The 23926-nt window shown below is 39.4% G+C and overlaps 2 protein-coding genes across 4 annotated transcripts in view; one reads left to right on the forward strand and one right to left on the reverse strand.

Annotated features, from left to right (window-relative positions):
- Positions 1-324: 324 nt before the first annotated feature.
- On the reverse strand, positions 325-9287 carry LOC121681357. 2 transcript variants are annotated; one of them, XM_042061065.1, is made up of 10 exons: positions 8549-9287; positions 7867-7974; positions 6913-7047; positions 6657-6796; positions 4572-4708; positions 4392-4485; positions 3823-4155; positions 3555-3728; positions 3245-3372; positions 325-3144 (listed from the first exon to the last, which is right to left on the reverse strand). In XM_042061065.1, the coding sequence occupies exons 2-9, from the start codon at positions 7946-7948 to the stop codon at positions 3268-3270; spliced, it is 1200 nt and encodes a 399-aa protein (XP_041916999.1). In that variant the 5' UTR covers positions 7949-7974; positions 8549-9287; the 3' UTR covers positions 325-3144; positions 3245-3267. The 2 variants fall into 2 exon arrangements, with proteins under 2 accessions (XP_041916999.1, XP_041916998.1); XM_042061064.1 differs by lacking the exon at positions 8549-9287 and having other exon boundaries at positions 7867-8542.
- A 254-nt stretch (positions 9288-9541) lies between these two features.
- The window catches only part of vrk3 (VRK serine/threonine kinase 3), a 78762-nt gene continuing 64377 nt past the window's right edge, over positions 9542-23926 (forward strand). The window contains exon 1 of one of the 2 annotated variants that reach the window (XM_042061060.1): positions 9542-9675. The gene's annotated coding sequence lies outside the window, so the exon portion shown is untranslated. Of the gene's footprint in view, positions 9676-9723; positions 9819-23926 lie in introns of those variants that run through there. The other variant, XM_042061061.1, reaches the window with a different exon arrangement.

Consider the following 23926-nt stretch of genomic DNA (forward strand, 5'->3'; position numbering starts at 1 on the left):
TGTTAAATTAACATTTTTGTAAGTGTTATAAGTTACAACACTAACAAGGTGTTAACATTTTACACTGTGAGAGTTAAGCAGAAACACCATATTGGAGTATTTTTAACACCAGAGGACTTACATGTAATTCTTTCTTGAAAACTCAACTCCAAAAGTGTTGCTATTTAACTTAAGCCCAGTGTTAAACTGACACTAGTATAGTGATGATTGCATTTATATTACATTAATAATGCTTCTTGTTTTAATCTCTAGAAGAGTAAAGGAATACTACTTGTGGTGCTATATACAGCATGTTTTAGAATTGCTGAACAAAAACAAAAACACTTAATGTAAAAATGTACTACATTTATTTATTAAACAGTGAAACATTCTTCAGCTCATTACAAAATGCAACAGTCAGGCACAATATAAAACAACAAATCACAGCCATATGACATCTGAAGATCAAAAGGTTTGTAATGTTGCAAATCATCTTTTTTAACAATATAAAAATGATTAAGTTCTTTAACCTCAAAAGCGTGAAGGTGCTCGACATAAACAGTCTCAGTATCCATCAAAATGAAATGTATGTCGTGTTTTTGTAAAATTATTGACACAATTTCACCAAACAACGGCATTTCATCCTCCACATCAACACAAACAATAGATCCACAATGGTAATCAACCCCATCACATCTTACCCACACAGTAGAACAAACAGTAGTGGACTTGGCGATTTGGAAATGTGCACAGACCAGTTCCTCATAGTCAAACTCATTTAAGATTTCAGTTTTCACTGGACCCGATTCGATACCTTTAAGTGACGTAAGTGACTCCCAATGATAGGCTGTAGCTAACTGATGCTTTACTGCTAAAGACTTTGTCAAATTTTTGAAATTTTTAATGCTAGTTTTAAAAAAACGGTGTTTGGCCTCGTATCGCATGGTCCATACATGGACTAAAGGACCAATTTTTCTAATCACACCTGGATAATGGACCATTAGGTGGTGTTTAGGGAGCAAATTCTGACTAGGGTAGACTTCCTTAAATAATTTGTGATGCTCTGCGATCAAAGACCCCAAATAGACAGTCATACCCTCAGAAATGTTAGGTGAAAAGATTATGCTAGAAATATCAAGCAGAAGGAGGAGTAGACTCCAATGTTTATCTTTATCTGGAACAACACTCCCAAATATGAGTGGAATGTTTCTCAAAAGACACATAGTTTGACTAGCATTAAGACCAAGCCGATTACCCTGCATATTGATCTTTGTTGGCCTGTTCTTGCGGTCCAAGTATCCATAGCTATACCCATAAATTCTCAGTAGGATGTGTTCACTGGTAATGAAATTTTGAGAGAGGTAGTCTAAAAGTAGCTTGATTTCATACTGTGCTACACCTTCAAGCAGGTCGTGCATTATATCAACGACAACATTATCTGCAACATTAAAATATTTTAAATCATTGAGAATGCTGTTGTGCTTGATACCATAGCATGAACCATCACCAGAGTTCTCAAGGGATTTGTAATGCTGCTCATTCAGCTCTCTTGATCTCAAAACAACCCTTGGATCATGTTCACTAAATACAGTCTGAGCTGTATGCTTGTCTGTTAAGCATAGCCTGCAATAGTAGGTGGCACTGAAAGACTCTACATAGCCAAGGATGCCATTCAAACCTAAATTGTCACCTGTAATCTGTGATATTGTTCCATAAAGAGGTTCCTCAGAAAATGACACTTTCATTCCATGAACTTCAAGTTTTTTAACATCATCTAGAAAAGGAGTCAGTATTTTATCCAAGCCATATTTCTTGGCATCTTGTGAGTGAAATAGAGAAATGAGATGTATATTCATAAGTGAAGAATTGAGATGAGGTGGAAGATTTCTGAGTGTGAAATACAAACATCCGAGCTTATGTACCCCCTGCTTGGAACCGAGAGGGTTAGCGGTTTCGAAATCGTCGTAATAAACCTGAATCTGGAGGGCATGTTCGGTTTTAGAGTACAATTGATTAGTCTTAAAATAAGAACCATCGCAGAAATCAGAATACAGATCACTAAATGTAGACGATAGGATGTGGCTGCGAATCACCTCATTCTTGAAAATAAAATCAAGTGTTTTAAACAATGGTATATAGATGAAAGTGTCATTGACTGGTACCTGTTCATAATTTCCAGAAACTTTGTTTTTCTTAGAATCATATCTTACTCCTAAATGCACCTCTACAGGTTGTACAACTCCCCATTTAGTATAAAAATATTTTTTCCATTTGCTATCAGTATTGAGTTCAGAAAAGGGGTTCTGCAAGTTTGTAAGCACATCCTCAACTGCCCTTCTACTAGGGTTGCACTCTGGCACAACCTTCAAGATTTGATGTTTAATGGATGTGTGGATATCATTCAAACATTCCTCCATACTTTCAACAACTGACAAAATAACATTGGTTGAAACACCACTGCCCTGCAACTTTGCAACAACAGAAGCACACATATGTTTTGACACTAAAGAACATTCACTTTGATTGGCCAAGTCTTGATTTAAGTCCAAAGTCTCAATAGAATGTGCATCACCACACCCATCCAAAGGCAGAGCCGGCGTACCTGATGATGTGATGTCAGACATAGCCATTGGTTCGTCTGACCAACTTGGTTCAGTAGCATTAGTGTCCGTGTGTAAACGTTTAAGATGTCTGCGGAAACCAGAGTAACTTCTGAACTCAAAAGAACAACCATCCTGTGCACATATCAAACGTAACCTTTTGCCAGGATATAAGCCATGTAAGAGTTTAAGGTGTTGAATCAAGACCCCACCAGAGCCATGCAGTGTCCCACAAACGTAACACCTATACATTATTAATCAACTTTGCTCGCAATTCCTTTACTTTTGGGCTCTCTTTGGTGGTTCCCACATCAATATTGTAGACAGTGGTCTGCAAGAATGTAAAAAAGCTGCGAAGAGACTCGTCGTAACTCAAACTGAAAACAAAATGAACCTTGAAAAGCTCGTCGAATGCTGCCAGAGAGGTGCTTCCTTGGCATGGAATGAGCTTCTTATCCATGGCTATGTAGAAGTTGTTGATGGCTCGCTTGGAGGTTCCCGAAGCTAGCAGATATGGCTGCCGACGTTCATCTTCATTCAAGTGCTCATCAAGACTCTGGCATGACTGGAGGAAGCATAAGAGAAAGGATTATAATCAAGTCCCCATGTTCAAATGAATACACTTCATGTCAAAGACAATACAGTGGGCCAATGGAATTACACACCTTGTGAAAAACTACCAAGTTGTCTATGGCTTGACTTGCACTGATCTTGTGACTCCTCTTTCTCCCAGCTGGCTGAGGTGACAGGATGTGCAACAGCAGGAGTAAAGTGGACATATCACTGTCCCAGCCTGGGTTAGATTGGGGTTTGGAGAAGTGTCATAAAATAACTATTAAATTCTTCAGATTCAACGTTCATGCATAAAATAGGCATTTTGGAAACATACTAACTACAAATTAGTACCCAGAAATACCCAGGTCATTTCCTAAAATGGCAACTAAAATGTTAAACTCCATGACCCCTTACACTTACCTTGTAAGACGGCTCCACTTGCTCCTCCCTGGCAGACTGCAATAGGCGTTGGAGCAATGGTGTTTGTACAAGTGCAGCTCCTTCTTTTATCAGCTTCGGTTTGAATGAGGGCCATCTTTCCAGAAGTCTTGCAGATGTTTCAGATCCAAGGAGAAGGCTGAAGTCTTGAAGAACCTGACACATTAAAGACAACACAGTACAACTTAGAATAGGGCAAAAGGCAAAACACTGTTGAAATTGACAACCTTATCAGCAAATACACACTTACTAATCCTTTTGTGTCCAAAAGTCTTGGGAACACGGACAAGACTTTTGCTGAAGTTGCAGGATTGTGGATAAGCCTCTGCCTGTACTGGAATGTCTCTTGCATCTTCTGGAATATTGTCTCACGATCATTGGTATGGGTCATCAGAGAAATGGCCTCTTCACATGCCTCATCCTGAAGCTGATCTTGACTGATATTCCTGGCGACTGTTGGACCACCTGTGACATCTGCCTTCGGAGAACTAGATGACAGAGGACGAAGCTTAGTCTTCCGTTGGATGGTCTTGAGTCGCCAAGCGATGAATCCTGTTCCACTTTGGGCATCATAGAAATGCTCCTGACAAAACACATTCTCTGTAATACTCCCTTACAAATGGCATCCTACGTCACACCACCACCCCTACATCTTTTTACCACAACCCCTATATACTGCTGACATTTGTGCGCTAACCCAGTGTGCCTGTGTAGCTTTAGACTGAGAGGAACACAACACAATATACTTTGTAATACTTAACCATAATAGTCTACATAATAAGTAGTAATTGGCTAATCCAAATGTTTCAAATAACTTACATAGCCTTTTTTAGAGAATGGGTCTTTCAGGTATGGGAACAAGGTGATGACACCAAGGGCATATTTTTCCTTAGTCAGCCTTTGTGGAATTCTCCTAAAATAAAAACTAAAATTAAAATACAATACTATTACATATAAAAAAAAAAAAAACAGGAATAAGGTACTTTAAGACTGGCATACCCTTCGGTTTCTGTCATGTGTGCCGCTAAAATGTTGACCATCTGTCGCCTCGAACTGTCACTCAAACTCCCAGTGTCCTCATACTCTTTCATGATTGCCGCTCCACCAGCTTTCTCAAGCAGAACCTTCTTAACAAGCTGAAATGATTAGCAAAAATATGAATCACCATCAAATATTTATAAAATGTCAATACAAAGTAAATAATGGTTACAAAGTAAATAAATAATTGCCTTGTTTTTACATGAATCTCAAACAATTGTATGTCTATTAACCCTTTAGGCGCCAGAGGTTTTTTCCCGAAACGATCAATTTTGACATCTTCATTTCAAAAGGCTATATCTTAAAAGTGATGAGAGATAGAGACTTTCTGTAAATTAGAGAAATATTAAGGATGACCCAAAGTGTATGTAGAGATTAAATGTTTATATCTAATTTGCATATTATGACGTCATATGGTGGCGGCCATCTTGGATTATAGAATTTTCATGAAAAGTTGCATGTTTGAATGATAAAATGCACCACTTCTTTCCCCCCAAAATGTCCCTCACCTTCTGTATGCTATATTGCACAATACTGAATGCTCAGGTAAATAGTAAGTAGTGAACAAACTGTGTAAATCATTACTAATAAATGGCAGAAACAAACCAAATGCATGTAGCGGTAGACTGGCCTTTTGCTGTAGAGATTTTCCATTTACTACATACAGTAGGCACTCTGATTCCATGTATGGGGCACATATATATTATTCAGATGACACACAAACACAAGTAGACAAGACCTGTTTAGGGCAAGGCACAGATCAGGAGTGAGATGACAAGACAAGAGACAATGTTAGTATTTTTTTTCTTTTTGTTGTTTTTGTTGATGTTTTTTTGTTTTTTTTCTTAGCTGACAAAGACACACACATCACAAGGACATGAACACACAAAAAGGAACACATAGTGTACTGTATGTCCTAAATGATCAGGGAAGTAGATAGCAAATCAACAGTGTAAATCATTACTAAATGGCTGACTTTTTTTTTTATGTAGCAGGCCTTTTGCTGTAGAGATAATGACTCCCTATCCCTATCCATACAGGGCCGGCATTCCCATCATCTTGTGATAGACTATGCATGACCTAATGTGTGTGTGTGTGTGGGAGAGGGAGAGAGCGTGTCACCACCTCCACCATGCGAGCAGCATGGCCAGATCTGCCTCGCGCGCGCCAAGTGGAGAGAATTTGCGCAGCTCGGACTAGGCCTACTGTCATTCTCATTGCGACTCCCCACACTGCCACTACGTTCCCCCTAACTGTCCTATGAGCACTTCGACCTCGTCTAACATACCCAGTGGCATTAGACAAAGGCTCCACCACGTTACTGTCGCCACGATTGTGGAGAGGCACACGTTCAGAAGACAGAAGCTAGCGCTATGGATATTAGGCTACCTCCAGCCTCGTTCGCCACACCACTAACACCCTGCTAACTTCCCGATGAACACTCCGAACCCGTGAAACATTATTCCCACCAGTGACATTGGGCAAACGATTCAACGTTTGTGCTTGGTGTAAGCTAAACTATGGAGTAAACTCTCACTTTGTCCAGCTGCATCATTGCAAGGCAGGGACACATCTGAAGCCTCACTAAACGAATCACCGTCATTTTCTGAAGGCAGATATTCCCCTTCAGAATCAGGGTCCGCGAATAGAAGACCCAACACTTCATTTCAGGTAAACTTTTTTGATGCCATTAGACGATAATCTAATGCAAATACTCGCTGACGTTGACAATATCGCTCTGACAAAGTGGCTCACACGCACACTAGCTCCGGTATTTCATGCACTGATTCAATGCGCTGTAGCTAGAAACTTTTGTCTAAAGCGTGTCCTTTTTTCGACTCGGGGATGACGTATGACATGTCTGCCATCTAGTGGAGTGGAAGTCGAACGAAATATGACACCCTAGTTGACTAAATCGGCCGTTTTATTCAGTACCGCATCTTGTCGACTATAGTCGCCTGTGGCGCCTAGAGGGTTAAACTCATTAATTGTAACAACAACTTTAAAACTGGGAATAATCCGGAAAACAAATCTCTGCATTCTCACCTCTCTGGCTGGAGCACACTGCAACACGTCTTCCTCCAAGCGTGCTCTTTTGCACAGGCTAAGGTTAGTCCCACTATCCTGACTACTTGACAACGAACATGTGTCCGTGAGGCTAGATGAAAACTCAGGGATAGGCGACTCTAGCAAAGAGGGAAAATGCAAAACATTCATGTACACTTTCAAAAATAGTTCCACAATTCCTTCTGTGCCTTTGCAAGGCAACTGTATGAAACCCCAAACCAAGCACAAATTATACCTTCATCAGAATCATGGATGACTAAGCACATGTCCTTGGTAACCAGCTCTGGAAACACATCAGCATCCACTTCTGTTCCTCCATCATCAGTCACTGTCAAGGTTTTGTCTTCATTTATGGAGAACTTCACCCGGACTACAAAATAAATAAATATATTACTATTATCCAAAATATACTGTGGTGGTGCACATTCGACAGATATCAACATTGACATTTCTCTGCCCAACTCCAATATTGTTTGCCTAGAATCGTTTAACAAGCACTAATTCAGAACACTATAGCGATTTAAATAAGGTAAATGTTAAAGTACGTATATAAATAACACTGGGACCAAACAAATTACAGACCATAATACTCTACTTTTTGCCCCTTCAACTGAAATTAATTTAGCTTCGCATTCTGAAAAATGCATGAATATGCACGTGGCCTATTCAATAAATCAACAGCTGCATGCAAACTAAAGCTTATCTGTGCCCAAATTATGGAACTGATCACGTAATGTTATTCACAAAGCGTACTTCATGCAGAAACTAACATGCAAATCATGAGGTGATTCAATGTAACACTTTACATTACTCAGAAAAATGACATTTTCCAAACATATGGAAGCTAAATTATTGAACGTCATTGTCGTTCATTCCGCATGTTTTCTGGGATAGATCGATTCTGCTTAAAGTTACTTAAAGAACGAACAGACGGCGAAATTAGGAGAGGAAAAACGACTGCCTTTTCACCTTTTAACTAGCTCTCGTTCTGTTTTTGTCGAGACAGTCGTGGAACGTACACATGCTGCACAACTAAGAGAGTAAATTAGTTAAGTTAAATCATTTTAGCTAACGTATTCCCCTTCAGCCAACCATTTCAGTTTAACGTTAAGTCATGTCACCTCGTAGGATAACGTTTGCCTACCAGAGGCTTACTAAATAGTAGCCTACTGCTGCATATCAAACTTACCTTCAGTCATGAACATATCCAAGCATGGCTCACATATCTTGACGTATTTTTTTATGTTCTGGTATTTTACCTTGATAATCATCGCATCCACTTTACTTGATGTTACATCTGTTGAAATGATGAAAAAGGCAAACAATTTTACAATCTTCATTTTATTGTGGGTAACGTTATTCGCTTGGCAGATGAATATCTAGCTAAGTTATCTATCTTAGCTACTAGCGGCTAATTACATCGTTAACGTTAATGTTAGCTGACTGGCCACGTGGATGTCATTATGCATGAATGTAACTGGGTTAACGTTACCTAGTTAGCACACCATAACGTTACAGCTAATAATGCTAGCCTAACGTAAGCCATGGTGATGCAGATGTATTAACGTTAGATCAAACGGACAAACGTGGACTTCGCAAACATAAATAAATAAAAAATTAAAATAACTATCACATTACACCACATCAAGTCAAACACATAGAATGTAATTTAGTATGTTATCAAGCAGCTAATTTAAGCTTGAACAACTCAATGCTAAAATAAGTTGACAACTGGCGGGAATGCAACTCCTAAGTCTACAGTTTCATAAAGAAAACAAAATCTCAGATTTATAAGTCTGAGAGTGCAACACAACTTCTAATATATGTATTTTATCAACGAATGCCCAAAATAGATTAATGTAATAACTTACCACACAAAATTGTCCACCACTTGGAGATAAGTCTGCTATCCTGCCGGGGTTTCAGTAATGGCGGACTGCGCTGGAAGTTTGAGCGATGTGCAAAATATCCCGGATGGAACTCGTTACACCCAATTGGTGTTTATTGATCAGAACTCTGCAAATTATCACTGACTTTTGTATCATATCTACACCAACGGTGTTGAGAGTTTAACATCTATCACTGCAACAGTGTTTATTTGTCATAACACCAGAAATGTAACACCTGTGAATTTGCTGTGTAGGCCACATGGGCAAATCCGTTTAATGTCCCCTCTGTCTCTGGCAGTAGGCTAGTTTACGCAAGCAACTCCTCGAGGCACTAGTAGAAGGAGGCAGGCAGGTAGGCTGTCATGAAATATGCTTCCTACTTCATCTTCCCGTATCCGTAGTGGTCCCTAATGTGATGTTTGTTGTCGCTTTAGGGATGTCAAAGTTAAGGTGTCCGGTGACAAATAAAATGAATGCAATTGCCGCTATTGAGATTAATCTGCTGTATCCTCTGTGTTGAGATCAATTCTAAGGCTTGGATGGTGACCATGATATCAAATTAAACTAGAAGCTATCATACACATGTTAGTGTCATTCCTGACATCCTAGAATGAAAGCTCAACTCTCATCAACATTTCGTTTGAATATGTGTATTTAAAACAAAGATGACATACAGTTAACAAACAAAGAACAAAATTATTCATTCCTCTTGCAAATATTGATTTAATGTCTTCTCTCTCTTTATCAATATGCTTGTTCTGACTGAAAATGACACTGCCACAGGTTTGTAAGACAATAATGAAACATGGAATCAAAAAAAGAAGCGTTTTCATCTTTTATATATAAAAATTCGACATGCCATTATATATAATAACAATTTTCCAGTTAAGTTTTGAAAAACTAATGAATAAGTTCTGACTTTTATTTTGAAAGATTAGCGAATGGCGACCATATTGTAATTTTTGTTACTGTCGCTAGTTTCACGTTGCTGCCTGGTTGCTGCTCTGCAGACAGCTATTCCAAAGATTGTCTACTAGCCGTCTCTGGCTAATCTGTTCGAAGCAACTGAAGGAGAGGATATTCAACTACAATATCTCACCGAGAGTAATGTTAGTAAATCTTTGGCACTGTTTGTGTACAACATACCAAGAGAAACAACAGAGTCGATCAGTAACTTGGATAGATGCTAATGTTAACATCAGCCGACTGGCCGCTACCGATATTAGTCACGTAACAGGATAACTTGGTGATGGTGAGAGGTTATTGAGGCTTTGAATCATTCCAGACAGATTTGTTAAAAACGTAGCCTATAATTCCTGACTCCAAATAGAAAGCTAGATCCCGCATTGTCCGTCGAGTTAAGGTGGCATACGTGAATGCAGCCGCCATTGCTGGGGAAAAACACCTTACTGTCTATGGGCAACACTTGCCTGTTTTTGTGCCCTCTGGTTTATCCTGGTTTCCTTGCGCGTGCATACGCTCATAACCTACCACAGAGTTACAGAGTTCTGACATTCACAAACAAGTTGTTTTAGGCGGGTTGAAGTCGTTTTTCATACACCATGAGCGCTCCATTATAGACAAATGTTTTGCAAACTAGCATTTAACTGGATTCAATCCTGCTATTCACCCCTTGCAGACACGTGACTTAAGTCACGTGACGGCTCCATGCTGGACGGCAAAAAGATAGGAGACGGACGGCAAATTACATTATGTCATAACGATTATGATGAACTGAACACCATTACTATAACACCTTTGTAGTTCAATGTATTGCTGTTTGGGGTCTGATAGTCAAAGACAGATGCAAGTGGTGTTGTTAGATGAAATGGGTCATGATCGCAAATGTAAAGTTATTAAAACTTGTGGTAACAGCAAGGGGAGATAATGTTAGGTCGTAAAGTTAGGCTACTGTAATTAACATTATGGTAAATGAACACCCATAAGTATTTCTGGACTAAAATATTGCAAAGCGATTTGGTTACTTTATTTGTCTTGCTTTTATCAGTTGTAACATAGTCAAAACGTTAAGAATGTCATATCAGAACATGAAATAATAACTTAGCTGCCACACTTAGAAGCTAGCTATTCTAGCTAGAGCTAACGTTTATCGTAGCTCATAGTGCTAGGGCTAATGTAACTAGTCAGTTTGTACGTTGCCCAGCGAATAAACTTACTTCTTACATGTCTTAAGTTAAAGAATTGAAAGAAATAGGAAATAAAAAACTTGAACGGTATTATCTGTTTACATTCAGATCTTGCCAAAGACTTTGCCTAAGTGCTATCTGCCGTCCTGTTCAGTCTATGGTTGCTATAGCAACCGCTGCTGTGCATGGTTTTGTGGTTGAAATACTTCCGAAACACAAAGAAAACAAACCAAAATATATCTATGCAAGAACATGGGATGTTGTTGTATTCCAAACAATAAGCCAACAGTCGTGGAAGGGCATTACTACGGTTAAATCTCACTATAATCTCCTAGCTGTGCGATATGTCCCATTACAACCCATTGATTTGATTCGTGTTCTTGCCGTCCACTAGGCTATTTTGCTGTGGCGCGAACAAAACGTGACGTCACATGCAAGGGGTGAATAACAAAATCAATCCATGTCATTTCTCCTGGTGCGCCACAGTCCCGCCGGAAGTAAGAATTCAATACAATTTCTCCATTGACAATTGGGGTATAAGCCATAAAAACGTAGACTTAAAACCAGCTACGGCTGTACTAAGCGATTGTATATGCTCGAGGCGAAAATTCAAGGGGCACCAACCTTGTTTTGAGATAAATGTCTTTTATTCGCGATGTCTTGGATAAGTACTTCATTACCCATAATCCTGAACAATCCCACAGTGATGCCTCTGATTGGTTGAAAGTGCGTAAACTTTCTCAGCGAAAATCCCTGACCAAGATGGCGGAGTCTTTTACTGCGAAAATCTTAATGTGAATAAAAACTTTCTAGATGAACATTGGTACTTGTATCAACAATGATTGTGGTTTATATATCACACAAACTTAGTCAGGGCCAATACACCAAATAGAACACTGTAAATGCTAGTTTAAACACTTAACTTTTCAGGTAGCCGATATCATTAGCCTTTCAGACATTAGAATGTCATTATAATGCTGCTAACATTAGCCTACATGCTGCAACACAAGTATGAAATATATTATGTTTTAGTGACCTTGTTGTTTCTATGAACATGAATTGTTGTTTATAGGCAACATCAACTTAGTCGAGGCATAAAAAGTCCTGTATATCCTCATTAAGTACTTAAACTTTTGAACTAGCTAGCTGATAGCCAAAGCTGGATGCTACCACCGGCTAGACACTGCAGTAAAATGGTTAGCAAACCCCCGTGAATATTTCACTGTTTCAAGGACGAACTCAAGAGTGTCCAAAGGGGTGACAACAACTTTAAATCGGGTCACATTATTGACTGTTGTCAATAGGGGCCTAAGGGATCAGTGGGGTATACTATGAAGCACGTTAGACATATCTAGGCTATGTAGACATAGAGAGGCTTCACAAAGCCTTGACTCAGGGGTATACGTTAAGTGATACTACGATAGCAGGTATGTGATATATTTGTCAAACTAGGCTTTCAGCTCAGATCTGTGCCCATTCTCGGTGTAGGGATGACGTTTGGCAATTGTGAAACGTGGAGACGCACAATACCGCCTCAATTTAAAAACAATTACTTCCGCATTCATGAGCGATAGCTTAATCTACACTGCGGTCATTTTTTGTGTCTAACCTATAACATCAAATAAATCAATTGTCATCCGTTGTTTTATGGTATGCACGTCCATAGTGGGATATTTGCACGCACAGCACTATTAAAGCGCATTCGAGATCCAAAATGTTAGTAGAGGCGGAGCGCCCCCTGTAAGATATATGACAGAATCCTACATGTGAGAGAACTTCGTTTTTCAACACAATTGATTGGTCAGTGGGCGGTAAATTACACGATTTGAGCTATAACTTAGCACATAACCTCCTCCCGACCAGGTTTGGTTGACAGCATAAGATACCATGGTGATATAGCTTTAAAACAGATCCACTTTCGTGTCACAGCATACCCTGGCTTTAAGCGCAACATACCTCGCTAACGCACTAATCGAGATTCGTAGTATACCCCACAAGGGGCCCTTGGGCCCAAGCCTTTGCATGGAATCATTGCCTCAATATCAACAAATCAGGATGTAGGCTATGAATCTGATTGAATTAAAGTATTGACCATCCCCAAAATGCACCAGAATACAGGAAATCACATAAAACAAATTAAACATTTTCTGGAGGAGGACCCCACAATTAGTGGGGGGCCCTTAATGCATCTTGGCCCAGGGGCCCGAAAGTTCATAATCCGTCCATGCACCAAGCATTGATTTACCTTTTCACTAGTTCCAAAGAATTTATGAAAATTATACAACTTAAAATAGCCTGAGGTATACTCAAATTCTAGTCAGAATATGAGCAGAGAATGTCTAATAAGGGAAGAACTTCCACTCTCAGAAAACTTCCGGTTTCTGAACTGGTTGCAGTTCCTTCTGTGGTTCCACATGAGGGCACTCGCAGGCGAGTCCAAAATGAATGGAGGTCTATGGAGCTGTACGCCTCAAAATTCACTTTTCTCGGGATATCATTTTTTTTCAAGTAATTTGAATATTGTATTCGAAAGGGGAGGCAAAGAAAATACACTTGGTTGAGTATTATATTTTTTAAATACAATGCTAGCGTGTTATGGGCAACAATGACCCAACCTGTAAGAAAACGAAAGGACATGACTCCCGGATTATTTCACTTTTGATTGATAATCCATATCCATTTTGCGAAAAATAAAATAAAATCTGAGGGTTTGTCGTTAAATAGGTGAAAACAATAAATTTAGCCATGTAGCTCCATAGGACCCCATGTATGTTTGACTCGCCCGCGATCGCCATCTAGGTGAACTCTGGTGAACTGCAACCAAATTCGGTATGTATAGGATAGTGTTGCACGGTGTATCGATACTAAAAAGGTATCACGATGCCTTCACGCAAAAAACAATACGATTTTCGACGTTTTTAGAATCGATACTTAAAATAATAACATTGTGTTTGTGTGAACTGCTGCTCTCACTGCTCCTTGCACGCATCTAGGCAAGTGGGCGTGTCAAGCAGGCAGCTCTGAGTGAGTGAGTGCGCAGCCAACGTCAACATAGTTCTTTGCCGACAGTCCTCGGCCTTGTGGATAAAACAAAAGGTGAAGTAAAATCTGCAACTATTTTGGATACATCACAAATAGTTAAGGCAAGCCATCAGGTACACAGAGGCCCGTTTGTAAAATATGTTTGAAAGTCATTTAAAAGCAGTAGGCTACGCATGGAACTTGGCTAAACACCTCGCAGACATATCGCAACATTTTTAAAGAGTTCAAAAAATGACAGGTTAATGAATATGCTATAGAAAACACGACTACATGGTTAGTGCCAAGTTCTTCTCTTCTGTTTTAGTCTAGCCTAAGTGAAACGAGTATATGGTTCTCTGGGATAAAGCGAACCTTCCTTCATCAATGCATTTTGACAAGACATAACGAGCTGTAATCATTTTGACGAGACATAACGAGCTGTAATCATAGGGTGCTAACGTGATGAAAGCGCAATGTTCACGCCAGAATAACATTACCATAACTTGTAAACAATCTATTTCATGTTCAGTCAGTACTACTGGTAATATTTGTCATGGCATGTAGACTGCAATTTGTTTAATAATTATTGGCCAGATGTAGGATAGGATACCCAAAATGCACTAATTAAAGCCCACAGCATATAATACCACCAAAGCGTGTTGAGTCCTAATAATAATAGCGGCTTATTGTTACGTGGTAGCAAATCATGTTATCAAAGAAATAGACGTAATGTAGTAATGCACACAGATAGGCTAGCAGGTAGGCTAATAGTGTAGGCCTATCTGATGAAGACCTGAGTGGTTGGAATGTCGTACTTGTACACTGGGCGCAAAGAAGACTATCCTCACATTTTTACCTTTGCAACTGTCAAAGAAATCCCATGAACACGGGAAGGCCTAGGGTAGCCTATACTGTACATCAGATGGCCTAAAGATTAGGCCCCTCTGCATAGCATTCAGTGATTTGCATGCAGTAATTTCAACACTGACCTTGATCTAGCCTAGTTTGGCTATTTAAAGCTACTTTATTGCCAAAACAACACAATGTAAATGAACTATAACAAACAATAAAGGACTTAATCACACAAAGTAGGCCTACTATTTTACTGACAATAAAAAATGATAATTATGTAGGAAGTTTAGAACCTGCCAGACCAACCAGAGTTGACCTGCACACTACAAAAGTGCACCGAATTCAACACAAATGATTCAATACACTTGGAGGAGGTATGAGTCCTTTCTTTTCCAGATATCTTAGGATTTCGCTGTAGTATCGTTTCAGTATCGAGCATCGTGATATTTATGGCAGGTATCGTATCGAAGTCATAATTTTGGTATCGTGACAACACTAGTATAGGATTAATAGAGAGTGGGGAGGCTCTCCGTAGACGGGCTCTGACATAGCCTAAGGGGGGGGGTCACATGACACGCAGTATGCGCTATGAAACACATTACGGTGGGTTTCCACACAGCGAAACATCTCGAGAATTTCGACCAGTGAAATTTCGCCTCGGGGGCGTGACGGCCAAATCGCTAAACTTTTGACTGCAGTGTCTAGCCAGTGGTGGCAAGTAAGCTAATTAGGCTAATCAGCTAGTTCAAAAGTTTAAGTACTTAATGAAGATATCCAGGGGTCTTTATACCTCGACTAAGTTGATGTTGCCCATAAACAACAATTCATGTTCATATAAACAACAAGGTCAATAAGACATAATATATTTCGTACCTGTGTTGCAGCATGTAGCCTAGCTGTCTAGCTATGTTTACAATGCAATCCAATGTCCGAAAATACTACCAATTGGCCTTTCGGCTAGCTGAAAAGTTTGAGTGTTTAAACATATAGTGGTCTATTTAGTGGTGTATGTGCCCTGACTAAGTTCGTGTGGCATATAAACCACAATTCGTGTTGATATAAGTGCCAATGTTCGTGTAGAAACATTTTAATCACATACAAATTTTTGTGTTACAGCTCAGGATGTCTCCGCCATCTTGGTCAGACTTTTTTGTTACTTCCGCCTCCAAACACAAACATGTGAACCTAATTGGTTCTCGAATAGTCCTCATTTGAATAAAGTTAAACTTTCGCCAACTTTGTTTCGCCTGCCTCGGCGATTCGCTCTCATTTCGCCCAACCAGAGCGAATTTCGTCTCCATTGAAACCTCAATGAGAGCGACGCGAAATTTCGGTGTGTGGAAACCGACCATTAGGCCCGTTTCACACCGGGTGCGTGGCGTGAGCGTGTCAGTTTTTATTTCGGCTCTCATGTTAACAGGTTAGACCTTGCACACCGCCTGCGTGACACGCACGTCTCGAGCCACGCCGAAAACGTGTGCAGGCTAGGAATAGGACTCACACCTATTTTTCACGCCAGTTGGAAGCGTTCCATTTAAAACAGTGAAGAAAAAAAATTACGTTAGAGAGACGTTTTAATTGCCGTTGCAGCTCGGCAACAGACACGCTTCTGGTAGGCAAAGACATAGAAAACGCCACGCAGCCGCCATGCAACAGACACGTTGTGTTCACGCCACGTTCCCGGTGTGAAACGGGCCTTAGGCTACTTTCAGTGGCTTGCGTGAACATTTGCAAACAATCGCGAACAATCTGAGGAGGTAGTTCTCTGCGAACATATGGCCTTCATGCCACATCGGAATTTACGACCTCCGATAAAGGAAAAATGCCCCGAGCCAACTTGACGTCACTATCATATTCTCCAACCACGGCAGCCTCCCTTGCAACAACACAAGGCGAATTTCACTCTCATTAGTAATAGGCAAGGTAATTTTTCACTAAATTAACACTACAGATTAAAACACTCACCCGAGACATGCCGCTTGCGCTGCGCTTTGTTCTTGTTCTTGTACACGCAAGCCATTGAAAGTAATGTGTTTCATAGCACATGCTGTGTGCAATGTGAAGGGGGCTATAGGTATTTTGCTCTGAGCCCGGCGTCAAGCACAACAATAATCTTTGGGACATTACCTCAACCAAGAGCAACCTAGCGAGCGCAGCGCATACCGTGTACGATGTGAGCAAAAAATAGTGTGTCGGGATGTGAATAACGTAACATTTTTGCAGCCTTATTTTAAACAGATGTTCGGGGAAAGCATATAGCCTGAAGTCTGATTGGACATCTTCAAGTCTCATGAGAAAGCATGGTGGACAAAATTATTTTGAAATTCTAAACAGACTTTAAAGTAAACAAAATCTAACTAAGAAAAGTTCAATGTATAGCCTAGTCTAAAGGTGAAAAACAAACCATCACTCACTGGACCGACATTTGGTTTTATTGAGGCTGCATAATTAATATATTAATATATTATATGAATATTTCAAGTTTAATATGTGTGACAGACTATTATTTAGTTGAGGCAGGGAAAGGTTAGAAATAGGCTAAATTGTTATGGTTATGGTTATGGTTATGGATTTAGCAGACGCCTTTGTCCAAAGTGACACATAAATACAAAACAACATAATAATATTTAAAATTGAACAGGGAACAGATTAAAATGTAGGTCAAATATAGTAAGGAGAATAGTTGTAGTACACAATAATATCAATTCAAGCAATAGCCTAATAAAAAGCAATGTAAAAAGGGGAAAGGCAATAATAAAACAATAATGTCAATTCAATCAATAATATAAAAACAATGACATGCTAAGACTACATTAAGGAGAATATCAATAATAAACAATAATGTCAAATTAATTAACAGCCCAATTAAAATAAAACAACATTATATAAACCATAACACATAAGCGCTTAAACAACTAAGTATATGTTGAATAGGAATGTCTTTAGACCCCTCTTAAACGACCCAAAACTACCACAGGAACGGAGAGCACTGGGCAGTTCATTCCACCAACATGGAACCACTGAAGAAAAGAGTCTGGAATTAGACCCAGTTTTCATGACTGGTCGACACAACACTCACACGCTCACCAGAAGACCGCAGTGGGCGGTTGGGGATGTAAGGCTTGATTATTGAATTAAAATAACTAGGAGCAGATCTAGTTAGTGTCCTATAGGCCAAAGTGAGAGATTTAAATTTAATTCTGGCTACTATAGGGAGCCAATGGAGAGTAACTAGGAGAGGAGTTACATGTGTCCTCATTGGCTGACTGAAGACCAGGCGTGCTCCAGCATTTTGAATCAGCTGTAATGATCTTGTTACACAAGCGGGTAAGCCAGCTAATAGTGAATTACAATAGTCCAGCTTAGAGATGACCATGGTCTAAACAAGAAGTTGTGTGGAATCTTGTGTCCGATAAGGTCTGATCTTCCTAATGTTGTAAAGCATAAACCAACATGATTTTGCAATAGAAGCTATATGCTCAGAGAAGTTAAGTCGGTCATCAATTACAACGCCCAAGTTCCGTGCCGATCTAGTTGGGGTCAGTGAAGTTGAGTCAAGCTGGATGTTAATCTGTTGGGGAATAGCTGTTTTAGCTGGAAACACCAAAAACTCTGTTTTTGAGAGATTAAGCTGAAGGTGCCGATCTTTCATCCAGGCTGAAATATCCTTAAGGCATGCAGAAATCCGGTGGGAAACACTAGAGTCATCAGGTGGGAAAGACAGGTAAAGTTGAGTGTCGTCTGCATAACAGTGATAGTCAAATCCATGGGAGCGAATGGTATCACCTAAGGAAGTGGTGTAAATAGAGAAAAGCAAGGGTCCTAATACTGATCCCTGAGGCACACCTTTTGTAGGCTACAAACTACAAATTGTAGGCTACAAACATCACACAAAGACCCATTTGGCATGATTCAAAGTGATGGCTTATTTATTTTTGGCAAGGTGACAAACGCTGATCTGCGCATCTCTGTGCATGCTCTCTCCCAGCGTGCATGCAAACTGTTCAAATGTGGATGCAAACCTATTACTTTATAACTAAAAGTAGCCTATACAACAATCTCTGGATTATTTTGGACTATTCTCTGGACGATTCTGCATAGGTTTAGCCTTCAGTAGCCTAGCCTAATCCACAGAATCTCTGCACCTTATTTAGCGACACTCACCTCCAAAATGGAGAGATCTCTTTTTATTTGGGATTTAATTGGCATTTGAACGGCAAGATAAATTCCTTTGACTCTTGGACTGATAATTTTACTATTGGGGACAATTATTTATTATGACCGCCGCGCAGAGAAGCATGTCCTTTTTCGCATGTCCATCGTTTTTAGTTTTGATCTGTAGCCCCCCTGCTGGACTGCACCCCCCGAAAGGAGGGTAGGGCAGACACAGTTTTCTGTGAATATCTCGAGAACCGTAGGGTTTAGAAGGGACCAAGTGACCGTACACCAACAAGGATTCCTGGGACACTGAAAGACCGGGGTACACGAAACTTGGTGGGCATGTAACCCCACATGGATAGCATGGAACCATCGTTTTTCGTTTTGATCTGTAGCCCCCCCCAACCATTCCATGTGCACACATGTGCATAGACAGATACACACGCATACACATACATTCACAGTAATCATATGTATGACACATACTCACACAGTAGACATATGTACGCATGCATGCACATGCACAAACACACATACGCAGGCAAACACACAAGCACGCACACACACACACACACACACACACACCCACACACATAAACATAAACATAAACGTGTACACGCACACATGCACACAATTCAAGAATTTCTCAGAATTATGAACAGGCAAGATGGGGGTAGGGTTGTATAAAATGAATTTTACATGTGAAATCTATGAACTAATCATGTTTTGGTACTTGTTGTCTAGCAGATAGCAGTGAGAATTGAGTGTGGATAATGCAATTTAGTGAGACAGTTAGAATCATATAGGCCTTTCAGCGTGATTTATTTTTGTGGAAAAAAATGTGCTGGACTGGGCGGTGGTCATATTTTGTACCGCTCTGCGGTACATCTAGTTTTTGCCTTGTTTAACATGTTTAGAATCCCAAAGTTTCCTGTTTGAAACAGCCAAGATGAGGCGTCGTCTCACTGATCAAGTTAGTTTCACATTGGTTAGTGCAGGGATATGCCCCATTCCTATTCATTAAGTGTGCTTGCTGCAAAGCAGCACACTTATTGTTCTTAAGTTTTATTATTATTATTATTATTATTATTATTAAGTGTGCTTGCAAAGCAGCACACTTATTGTTCTTAAGTTTTATTATTATTTTTATTATTATTTTTCCCGTCTCCCTAATTTTTTGTCAGCCCTAGCGCCTAGGCCCTTTGAGACAGAGACACCGTTCCAACTTTAAAACGTCCGGTCAGTACCGGTGTAAGTTGGTCGCGAAGATGACGTCAGGTGGGCGTGCCGTTCGTCCGCCATATTGGATTGAACAGAAAGCGAAACAAAATTTTCACAGGTCACAAATTTGGTCCGAACGCCACGAAACTTGACGTACATTATCCTTGGACCAAGCCTCACAAATGTTAGCGGAAGGATTTTTGATTTTCGAAAGTGTTTGCCCGTCACAGCCAAACGAAATCGGCGGCGAAGCTCCGAAACAGGAAGTCGTCCATATCTCAGGAACACTGTCACATATCGATACCAAATTTTGTATATGAACTGGGGACTCCAGTGTGAGGGTGCATAGGCAAAAAAAAAAAAGAAATATTCCAAAAGTTTCCATCATTTGGCAAACCACCCATCCATTTTTGGTAACTATCACCTTTCACATTTGCAGTTGTACTGCTATCACAATAGGGCTGTCACTTTACGTTCGAAAATCGATTGCACAATCGATTGGACCAAACAACACAAGTTTCGAAAACTAAAATAAGGAATTGATTTTAACCAAATATGTACACTATTAATTTTAAACAAATTTAACAAATAAAAAGGATAGATGTAACAAAATTCACAAACAAGAATATAAGAATATAAAAGAATTCCGAAGTGCAGTAAGCATTGCGAAAGCTAAAAAGAAAATTGCCACCAATTTTACGCACCGGAAACAGCTGTTTCAATCAGCTGCTGTGCTGCTAGTGTTTTGCCAAAAAATGGAGGACAACGCGATCAACCTGTGCGACATGAGAGAGACGAGTGATAGGAGGAGTTCGATGTGGAAGTACTTTGGATTTTTGGTATATCAAACTATGGAGAAGAACAAAAGCGGTAGGCTACGCAAACTGCAATCGAGTTCTACGTAAATTAGTTTGACATTTCTAAGCGTAAACACAGACACAGCTACGTTGCAGCCTGCAGCAGTACTGCAGACACGAAACTTAACGCCAATAAATAATCAGAAATATTGCTGCCCTGTGCGTCTACAAGCTCCCTCTGTACGTTCGTCCTAATGCCTGTTAGTTGTTTGTGAATTGGCCTATATTTGCCGTTGAAAATGGAAACGTAAACATAAAAAATCGATTTTACAATCGATTCAATGAACACTTATGTCTCAAAAATCGAACAGGATTTTTTCACAAAAGTGACAGCCCTATATCACAATGCCTTCCAAGTATGCACAATCTTTCTGGGGAGCCACAATGTCTCTAGGCAGCCTTGCCCAATCATGAAATCCTTGCTCTGCCATGGGATAGTATGGGCTTACAAACTGAAATAGCAAGGAGAACAGTAGCTATATATAGCTTACATAATAGAGTTGTTTTCACATTGACGGTATTCAAATAAAACATTTCCTTATTGTTAAATGTCATGATGGGAGAGTATTATTAAAAATGTTACAAGTATGCAAATTCATATATTTACGGGAAATGAGGTTTTACTGGGTTGTTTTGTTGTAAAGACATGCAAGGCATTCTGGGCCATGTAATAGACAAACAGTGGTCGGCAGCGTTAACTTGATTTCCTGTATTAATATGAATAGGTGTTTCTGTAAACCTAGGGACAATAAACAGCTATCTCTGTTACAAAAACGAGCTGGTAATCGCTCATTGAAGAGGGAACTATGATAAAAAGATTGTTTTCCTAAAAGCATGGAGTTGACGAAAGAATAAACAAGCAATGTCACGTTAATGTTAAATAGCCTACATCTGGACGATAGGTGGCAACGTTGTATTACATTTCACTAGTGTAGCCTACTTGAAATACGGTGTGAGATTCACAAGTAAGGAAGGTGCAAATATTATGTAATTTATCATGGGAAATTATTGGAAATGTTATTTCTTGTTTATTCTAATTGCAAACCACACACATCCATTCGGAAGCACACGTCCACATTTAATACTGGAAGACTGTCATTTCGTTTATTTGATGTTGCTTAGCAACGGGGACAGACTTCAGAGCAAAGATTCTAGAACAGAGCTTCAGAGAGACACGTTTTGAGTTTGTGGCCAAGTACCTAAAATATCGGTTTCCATGTGTATGTGCTGGATGGTGTGCTTCCTTTTTGAAAGTAAGTGTTTTATACAGTTAACGTTACAGACATAATGAGTCATGTTGTAGTGGTCCACATAAATGTGCCCCTTCTGTTATTAGAATGCTAAGCAGAGATTTTAACATCATTCATTTCTTGTGTGGCTTTATGTTTTTTATTTATGTTGCTTAGCGTAATGCCATGGTCATTTGATATGAGATGCTTGTACTCGTAACTTCGTCACTCGTAACTTTAGGACTCCTATTTTTTTTTTACTAAGAGTAATTCAGGAAGCATTTTAGCCCTAAATGTAGCGACTGAGTCTGTGACAGCTTAAGCAAGGACTCCTAATAAGACCGATTCACAAACAATGTTTTGTGGTGGCATTTCACATCGCGATGTTTTGAAATGCGTCTAACAATCATGAGGGAACAATTTTGCATTGTAGGCATAACTAAGGGATGCAGTAACACCACCAACAACAACCAAAACTAGCCTACTCATTGTTTACATGTACATTAAATGTAACGTTTCATTGTGAATCAAATTAAAAGATTCTCCTCTTTGCAAACGTTGGCATAGGCATATGGTGACAGATTAATTTAATAATGTTGCTGCGTGAATCACGGTAAGCGCGAATGAAGTGGCCACTTCTTAATAGGAGTCACTGTATGGAAGTAGGCTAAGTAAAATAGAGATGTTTAAAATAGGAAGTTAGGATATGCCCGCTTGACAACGGCAGAGATAACTGGCCTTTGGCCATAGCAACCATCCATTTAGAACGACTGGCCTTCATAGCAACCAAGGATCTTAGCTGTGATTCATGTAGCTACAGTATGCATACAATGTGATGCAAAGTATAGAAAGGTGATGAAATATACAGAGACAGGTCAAGAAATATAGTGCAATGTAGACAGTAGTATACAGTTGATTTACAGAAGGTGGTTTAGAGTAATATGAATTAAATATAAATATGTGCAGTGTATTAGCAGTTATCTCATACAATAAGTAGAATAATGTATGTAGTAGTAACATTATAATAGTAGAAATAATAATATAGATATATGCAGTGTATTAACAGAATGTAATAAAACAGAATAAATATGGATATTCAATATGACAAATATATAACAGATATGTACATAAAATACGCAGTGTGGAAACAGTGTCATTGTAGTACAGAAACAACATTATAAGAGTAGTAAGAATAAGTTTATGTGCAGGATGAATAGTATAAAGATCAGTCGAATAACTATGTATAAATGTAATTACAGTAGGCCTATGTACATTTGTAAATAAATAGAAAACTATGGGTGAGGGGGATAAATTAATTTTATTTAATCGTAAAAGTAAATTGCATTCAATTAAATTGCAATTAAAAATCTTTCCAGTAGGCTTTAATGTCACACAAAAAGTACAACCAAAGCTGAGCTTGATCAACTAGAACGTCTAAAGAACCAGAACTTGAGTGTAGTTTTTTGCTGGGTCCCAGGCCATGTTGGTCTGAGGGGAAATGAGAAAGCGGACAGTGCTGCTAAGCAAGCCCTCAATGAAGAAGTCACAGAATGTCAAATCCCTGCCCCAGACCTTAAACCTATACTGAACTCTTACATCTCAGATAAGTGGCAATCTGAATGGGATTAATGTACCAACAACAAGCAAGGAATGTGAATTCCTGATCCACTGGGTCGTTATGGGCCACACAAAATACGGTGTTGCTAAAATTACTCCTATTGTGGCTATTAGAGACATGCGTTCATGAGTATCCAGCTACATTCAATAAGTTAAGTAAAATACATTCACACACAAAAAAAACCCCATCACTAATGTTGTGGACATTCCTTTATTCTGAGATACATCAATAGGCTCTCAAACAATCCCAAACAGAC

This window comes from Alosa sapidissima, chromosome 14 (assembly GCF_018492685.1).
Source record: "Alosa sapidissima isolate fAloSap1 chromosome 14, fAloSap1.pri, whole genome shotgun sequence".
NCBI classification, from domain to species: Eukaryota; Metazoa; Chordata; class Actinopteri; order Clupeiformes; family Clupeidae; genus Alosa; species Alosa sapidissima.

Excerpts from the sequence above, each read along its gene's own strand:
- LOC121681357 (XM_042061064.1), bottom strand. The coding sequence starts at position 8,017 with ATGAAGATTGTAAAATTGTTTGCCTTTTTCATCATTTCAACAGATGTA. Across the intron at positions 4,709-6,656 it reads AGTGTGCTCCAGCCAGAGAG|CTTGTTAAGAAGGTTCTGCT; the intron begins GTGAGAATGCAG and ends TAATCATTTCAG. Across the intron at positions 4,156-4,391 it reads CATTCTCTAAAAAAGGCTAT|GAGCATTTCTATGATGCCCA; the intron begins GTAAGTTATTTG and ends GTGTTTTGTCAG.